Genomic DNA, 7347 nt, shown 5'->3' on the forward strand with positions numbered 1-7347 from the left:
CAATGGCCTTAAAAGAAAGCAGTTACAGCCCCTAGCTTGGGCCCCTTGGAGAGTGGGAAAAGCTTAGAAGGGGACGGCAAAGAAGAAGAAGAGGTTGTAGAAGCGGACCAGGTGGAAGAAGAAGAAAAAGTGGGGGTGAGTTGGACACAAAAAAATGCCGGTAAATCGTGAACTTTGACGTCACGGCATACGCTCCCGTAGGCGATGACGTCACATCAAATGTCCCGAGCAAAGCTCCCTCGCAGGCAACGCATTAATGTGTTTGTGCGCATACGTTTCTGCGTTGTTCTTTTTGCTCCTCTCCTTTTTTTTAGTCATCATACGAAATTTCTCTTTGGACTAGTTTGGACTTAATGGCGCCAAAACACCCGCTGCCAGTCCGAACTAGTCCAAAGAGAAATTTTTCTTATGGTGACTCAAAAAAGTCACATAGTAAAATACGGCTTTATGTAGCTACCTATTAGGAGAAGTCTGACATGGTCTATCACTCCCACAAGATGCTGACAGACGCGGGCTCGTTCTTCCTCCGCCCAATGGGCCACAGGTTGAGTAACGCCGGCTTGATATTTGGCCCAGTTCAATACGGCACGCCAGACGTCTTCTTCTTCCAGAATAAGCTGTGAATTATACAGGAATAAGCTGTGAAATCTACAGAAAATATAACCTACAGTTGACGGATTTTTACTTTCTATTTTCAAGAGCTGCAATTCCGAGATTCGAAAATTGCCCATTTTAGGCCGGAATCCCGAAATCCCAGAATTGAATTCTCTGGGTTTGATAGAACTGTAACAACGAGATCTTATCGTCCCGAAATCGAAGAGAGAAGGGAGACAGGATAGGAGAAAGTCAGCCGTTCCGGGAACGATTATTATCCTATCAGGATAAAATCCGCCCGGGCGGGGATCGAACAGGCGGCCTAGCGCTTACAAGGCAGACGCGCTACCAACCAAGCTATCTCTAGGCTGGCAACAAGCAACTTTTCAACTCCCCAAATTTGGTTTCCGGTGTGGAAACCCGCAACTTCTTCTTTTCCACCCAACGGTCAGATTAAATTTTGGAGTTTTGAAAAACTTACGCAATCCGAAGACAAAATTTTCACCAGAGCATCTTTCGGTAGGTTGAGAAAAGTGTTGGTTCTCACGCACTCGGTCGCGTTTTCTCCTATGTAGGCCGTGCATTTGTCCACGTACGACTTGGCTCCTTTTCCTATCGAACAAAAGAAAAGCGAAAATAATTATTTTGTTAATTTTAAGAATTTATATTTACGTAAAAAATTCGAGAAAAAAAGGTAGGTAGGTAGGTAGGTAGGTAGGTAATAAAAAAGGAAGTAAAAATACCTATTCAATAAAATATCCGAGTAGGTATCAAAAAGTGAAAGAGGTTTTTTCATTCCGCGCGTCAAAGAGGTTTTTGAAGAAGAGGAAATGTGGCAACGTTGCAAAAATGTAAACAAAACAGAACGCTACCTAAATCGAAATCGAATCCCAATTCCCAAACGTGAATTTCTAAAATCCTTTTGTCACTTTTGCCGGTTTTTGAGTGAAATAAACCAAATCCAGCGATTACTTTCGACATTTAATCAATTAAAACTCAATAGGGATCTTTCTTTTTCGTTTGGTCAAAGTTACAAAACAGCAGAATGTCGGGAGGATTTAAAATGGCACCGAAAGTTCAAAAGGTGATGGTACAGCCCATCAACTTGATCTTCAGATTCTTGCAAAACAGATCCAGAGTTCAAATTTGGCTGTACGAGAACGTCAACTTAAGAATTGAAGGACACATTCTAGGTGAGGAAACTCAGGTTTTGGTCATGTCCATTAGTGGCTTTCAAACTTTCAATCTTAAGAATCCCCTTCTTCCTGCTTTCTCGGAAGAAGTTAAGAAACCAAAATAAACCATTGAACTCCGGGTCCAAGTTTACAATCTAATGTTAAAGTGTTTGACTAAGAATGCTTAGAGACTGCTTGTGATAGTCTTTGAGTGTACACAGAGGTTAACACATACTTTTTGTAAGATCGGAGACCCTGGCAATTGCAACATTATTTTGAGACACAAACACTGGCTTTAAGGCCAATAAAATGGAATTTAACTTGACCAACTGTTGATTTTAGGAATTACTAATATGTAACAGTTAACAGAGCCATCAGCCTAGTTAGCTAGTTGTTAGTATGATGAGTTGATGAGTGCGTCTGCCGTCCCGTCACGGGTTCAATTTCTGCCCGGGCCGAATTTTATCCTAAATAGAAGAGGTTACTTCTGGGAGTTCTGGGAGCTTCGCTTTAGGGATTACAGCTCAGTAATTACAGTATAGCTCCCTCTATCAAACCTCTTGAAAAAAACGGTCCTTACTTCTTTCGATTTTTTTTTTTTTTTAATTTGTCTTCTTGTCTTCTCCACTGATAGACTAGGGATTGGAATGTGTTCATTAAAACCACATCAATCACAATGACTCTCTCTCTCTCTCCCTTCCCCTCTCTCTCTCTCCCTTGGCTATCATTTCTCTTTCTCTCCCTCCTCTCCCTTCCCTCTCTCTCTCTCTCTCTCTCTCCCTTCCTTCCTCCACCTCCCTTCACTTTCCTCCTTTCTCTCTCCCTTTTCCCCCTCTCTCCCACCCTACCTCCATCCCCCTTAGCTCTCTTCCTCCCTCCCTACGTTGAAAAGTGCAATCTTGGAAAATGCCAGCAGCACTGTACTTCATAGCATGTTAGTGTCAAACGTTGTTTTGATGGAATTGGAGAGAGGGAAAAAAATGCACTTTGAAAAATTGCGTCCCATATAACTGGGTACAACTCTCTCTCCCTCCTTCTTTTTCTTCTCCTTCTTCTCCTCCTCCCCCTCTTTTTCTTCTTCTCTTCCTCCTCCTTCTTCTTCTTCTCCTCCTCCTTCTTCTTCTCCTTCTTTTTCTTCTTCTCTTCCTCCTCCTTCTTCCTCCTCCTCCTCGCAGATTCAAATGTTTCTAAGGTTCTAACACAAGGCTGAATTAAACTACAACTCAATCCCAAATTCGAAAATGATTGTATGTTTTTCATCAGAATAAAAATTGACCCATTTCATACTCAAAATGTAACCTTGTAAAATAAAACCTTGACTTACATTCCTAGAGAAAATCTTCTTGTTTAAATTACTTCAGTTTTACAGACATTTTTTCCAAAGCTGTCAGAAATATGAAAAAAGTTATTTTTACTACTTCCTCCATATGAAATGCTGGGAAAAGTTGAAAGAAATAAACAGACAAGTTATGGGAAAATGTTCTAAATTTAAACTAACTTTTTGGAACATTCATGTTTATGAAGAAAATTTTTGTACAAGACAGACTTGCTTGGAAGTTTTCGTCGGGCCAAACCAAAAATTGACCACGGTTGGATTTCACCAATATTTTTCAACCCCTAAAGGGCCTGTTGAGCTAAAAACCTGTTGATTGTTGAGTTCCATTTGGTTTGTAAAGGCTCAATAGGCTGTTAGGGACTAAAAAGAAAGGTTGGTGGAACCCACCCTAAGCTCTTTAGAAGGTTAAAAAAATCTGGCTCGTAAAAGTTCCCCTTACTCTCAACTTACCTGCAGCTCTATCTTGTATCTCCATAGCTGACGTCAGATAAGTGCAAGCATTAGACACGGACAGGGTGGAATTAAAGTGCTCCTCACATGCCACTCGTAATTCCTCAACGCCCAGCTCCTGGGCTATTGTCAGCATTTCGAATAGGCCGTTGTCTTGATGCATGATCTACAAATAATGTTAACAACTGTGGTTAATTCTGTTCCAAGATATGGTTTGGCACTATTTCCTTTTTTAACGTCTTAAAGCGCCTCGTCAGGTGGACAAAAAACTTTGTTTCGCCGCCAGCCTAGTTTGGGTTCGATTTCCACCAGGAGTGAACTTTATCCTTAACAGATAAGGTTCGTTCTTGAACAGCTGGCTTTTTCAAGTTTTTCCTATCCTCTCATCCCAGACCTCTCTTCAATTTAGTTACTGATTAAGACCTTCGTTCTCGGAACGGCTGGCTTTCTCCTATTCTCTCTTCAAATTCGGGACGACAAGACCTCTGTTGTTACATTTCCCTCCTCTACCACACTTGGAAAAAAAAGTCCAAATCTTTTAAAATTCTTTTATTATTTTTGGTAGTCACTTGAAAAGTGCATGGGCTAGGCTCTTGTTATAGGATTGACCTCAAACGCATACCCCAGGCTACTGTAGGTACTGAATTTTTTAAAGTAAAAAATAGAAAGTACTTAAAAAAGTTTGGAGGTAGGTATCGTCCTTACCTTGCCGGTATACACATAGGAAATGAACTGTTTGAACGTGTCCCCCTGGAAGTTAGGGAGCCTGATGGGTGTGGCGGTACCAGGAGCCGCAGTTGCGACAGAACAGCCGGGGATGCGGCAAATTTCGCCGCGCTTGGCCGTCTGGAAACTCTTGCATCTGAGGAGAAAGAAGGGGAAGAAGAAGGAAGAGAAAATACGAGAAGAAAAACTAGAAGAATGAGGAGGAGGAGGAGGAGAAGAAGTAGAGGAAGAAGAAGCAGAAAAAGAAAAAGAAGCTTTTCAGATTGATTTGAAGTGACAAGCTGGATCGGGGACGCAAAAAAGATATTGAGTTATTCTTATTCCGAAGGGCTGTTGGTTTTTCTTTGACATTTTCTTCTTCAAACGAAGAAGGGGGAAAATATAGATACCTAGGTACATAAATAAAGCCACTGTCGGAGATTTCACAACTTAAAAGTAATCCAACTCCAACTAAGTACGCTTTAAGATTTAAAATGTCCAACAAAAGAACATTAAAGTCAATGAAATGACGTAATAAAAGCTACAGATAAAATTATGAACAACACTTAGGGAAACAGAGCATCTCCCTGTGGCATCCCTTTTGTCAATTTAAATGATTGAACGCTTTTATATAAGAAGGATTCTTTCTGAGAAGGCCCTAACCCTAAGATGGGTTCTTTCTGGGAAGGCCCTAACCCTAAGAAGGGTTCTTTTTGGGAAGGTCCTAACCCTAAGAAGGGTTCTTTCTGGGAAGGCTCCTAACCCTAAGAAGGGTTCTTTTTGGGAAGACCCTAACCCTAAGAGGGGCTCTTTCTGGAAAGGCCCTAACCGTAAGAAGGATTTTTTTTTCTGGGAAGGCCCTAACCCTAAAAAGGGTTATTTCTGGGAAGGCCCTAACCCTAAAAAGAGTTATTTCTGGGAAGGCCCTAACCCTAAGAAGGTTTCTTTCTGGGAAGGCCCTAGTTATTAGATAATTTTGGAGTATTATAGAAAGGCTTTCTTAATTCGGATTGTTATCAAGAGTCAGTTCTAAAAAGAAAAAGAATCATGTTGATTGATATCTCCACTATTCATCAAGATATCATGAGTTTTTGTAAAGTACTCCGAATATTTTTCAATCAATATTTGTTGATATCTCCACCTTTAGTCATCAATAAACCTATCTATTTTTTTTTATCTATTATATTATATAGAAAATCTCCAATGCCTATATTTCAATGTGAATTAAAAACGTCAAAGCTGTTTTACTTGAAACTTAATTTGCGTCTACTCTTTGAGCCCTTCTTGGAAAGATCCGCTCAACTGTCGCAATTATTGCAATAAAATTCAAGTGCATCTCAAAAGTGAACTTAAGAGCAATTGATTTGAACGAAATTTAATGTTTTGCAATCACAATAGAGTAACTTCATAAAGTAAGTATAATAATAGAATAATAATGGTAATAATACCTATTAATAAGTGAGTAATAGACATTGATGAAAGGGATGAAATCGCTAAAAGCTTTTAACAAAACCAAAACTTTGAGTAACAACATTAGGAGGGTATGGGTCTATGGGGTCTTTATCCCTACGAGTACTTGTGCTGTTAGAGAGTTTGAAAAGTTTTCAAACTCTCTATCAGGCTTGGATTTCAAATTCTGTAAGAGAGGGAGAAGGGATAGGACAAAGGTTTTCTAATCAGGCCTGGTCTTACAAAAAGGAGATGAGGAAAGAGGAACCAACCGTTCCAGAGTTACCTATCAGCCTATCACGGAAGGAACACACACACAAACAAACAGACATTGCCGAGATAAAACTAGATCGGTATAATGGTTTAGAGGGGTCTGTGCCGTAGTATGCCCATTCCACAAAGTATTGTTTCGCACCATTTTCTACCCCAGGTAATTCATTAAGGAAGGTGGGATAATGGCTTAGGCTCAAGAAATGTATGCTCCATCATCACTCCTTATTTACTCCTTAATGATTTCTGCGGTTTTCCACCTCAATATGAAATTTTGATGATGTCTAATGGACTCGTAACTCTACAAGTTCCTTAAGTTTCCTTGTTTTCCAAGCCTCGTGAGAAGATGATGAACAAAAGTTCATTGAAAATTTCCAACGCCAATTTTCATGAACGAAAATTTAGGAATCAGACTTTTCCAGCCAGCCTAGTTAGCTTAGTTGGTAGTGCGTCTGCCTTGTAAGCGCTAGGCCGCGGGTTCGATTCCCGCCCGGGGCGGATTTTATCCTGATGGTATAATGTTCGTTCTCGGAACGGCTGGCTTTCTCATATTATGCTGTCTTCCTTCTCTCTTCGATATCGGGACGATAAGACCTTAGCAGTTACATCAGTTCCCTCTGTCAAACCTCTTAGATCGGAAGAGCGTCGTTAGTATGATATTATTGTACAGCAGGTACTTACCTAGGCAAAGCACAGTTTTAACTTTATTTACTGCTCATCAAAAGCTCACCAACTCGATTTTTCCCCCAATTCCAGGACCTGAGGGAAAGTTACCTTCCAAATCTCTAGGTGTTGGGGTGTAAGGTTTCATTTTCCCAATAAGACATAGGGTGCATTTTCATTAGAATGTAGGGTGCACTTTTTGTTACCCCTCCTGCATTTTCTCTCCTAATGAGAGCATGAGAGCTGTATATATAGAAACTGTCAGAGGATATTAGTTTCGGGGGCTTCTTCTTCTTCTTCTTCTTCTTCTTCTTCCTTCTTCTTCTTCCTTCTTCTTCTTCCTTCTTCTTTCTTCTTCTTTCTTCTTCCTCTTTCTTCTTCTTCTCCTTCTTCTTCTTTCTTCTTCTTCTTCTCTCACTACATTCGTAGCACTCCCTTCTCAATAGCCCCTTCACAAATTTCTTTCTCCTCCGTAGCTACGCCTTCTCTTCTATCTCGCTGCTCTTCACTTGAACTAAAATTTCCCCCAAACTTTCTCCTTTCCCTTTTCTCCTTCCCCTCTTCTCACTTTCCCTCTCTATTCTACTCTCTCTATCTTTCTTCTCTCCCTCTTCTCACTTTCCGTCTCTATTCTACTCTCTCTATCTTCCTTCTCTCAACTTCTCACTTTCCGTCCCTATTCTACTCTCTCTATCTTCCTTCTCT

The 7347-nt window shown here is 40.5% G+C and overlaps 1 protein-coding gene across 1 annotated transcript in view; it reads right to left on the reverse strand.

The window, feature by feature from the left end:
- The window catches only part of LOC103521176 (serine-enriched protein-like), a gene marked incomplete at its 5' end in the record, with an annotated part of 6700 nt that extends 2281 nt beyond the window's left edge, over positions 1–4419 (reverse strand). The window contains 4 exons of the mRNA XM_008486281.1: positions 458–617; positions 1076–1206; positions 3556–3721; positions 4261–4419. Of these exons, the coding sequence (XP_008484503.1) occupies positions 458–617; positions 1076–1206; positions 3556–3721; positions 4261–4419 (616 nt within the window). The remainder of the gene's footprint in view (positions 1–457; positions 618–1075; positions 1207–3555; positions 3722–4260) is intronic.
- Positions 4420–7347: the final 2928 nt, after the last annotated feature.

This window comes from Diaphorina citri, unplaced genomic scaffold, assembly GCF_000475195.1.
Source record: "Diaphorina citri unplaced genomic scaffold, Diaci psyllid genome assembly version 1.1 scaffold4672, whole genome shotgun sequence".
In the NCBI taxonomy this organism is placed as follows: Eukaryota; Metazoa; Arthropoda; class Insecta; order Hemiptera; family Psyllidae; genus Diaphorina; species Diaphorina citri.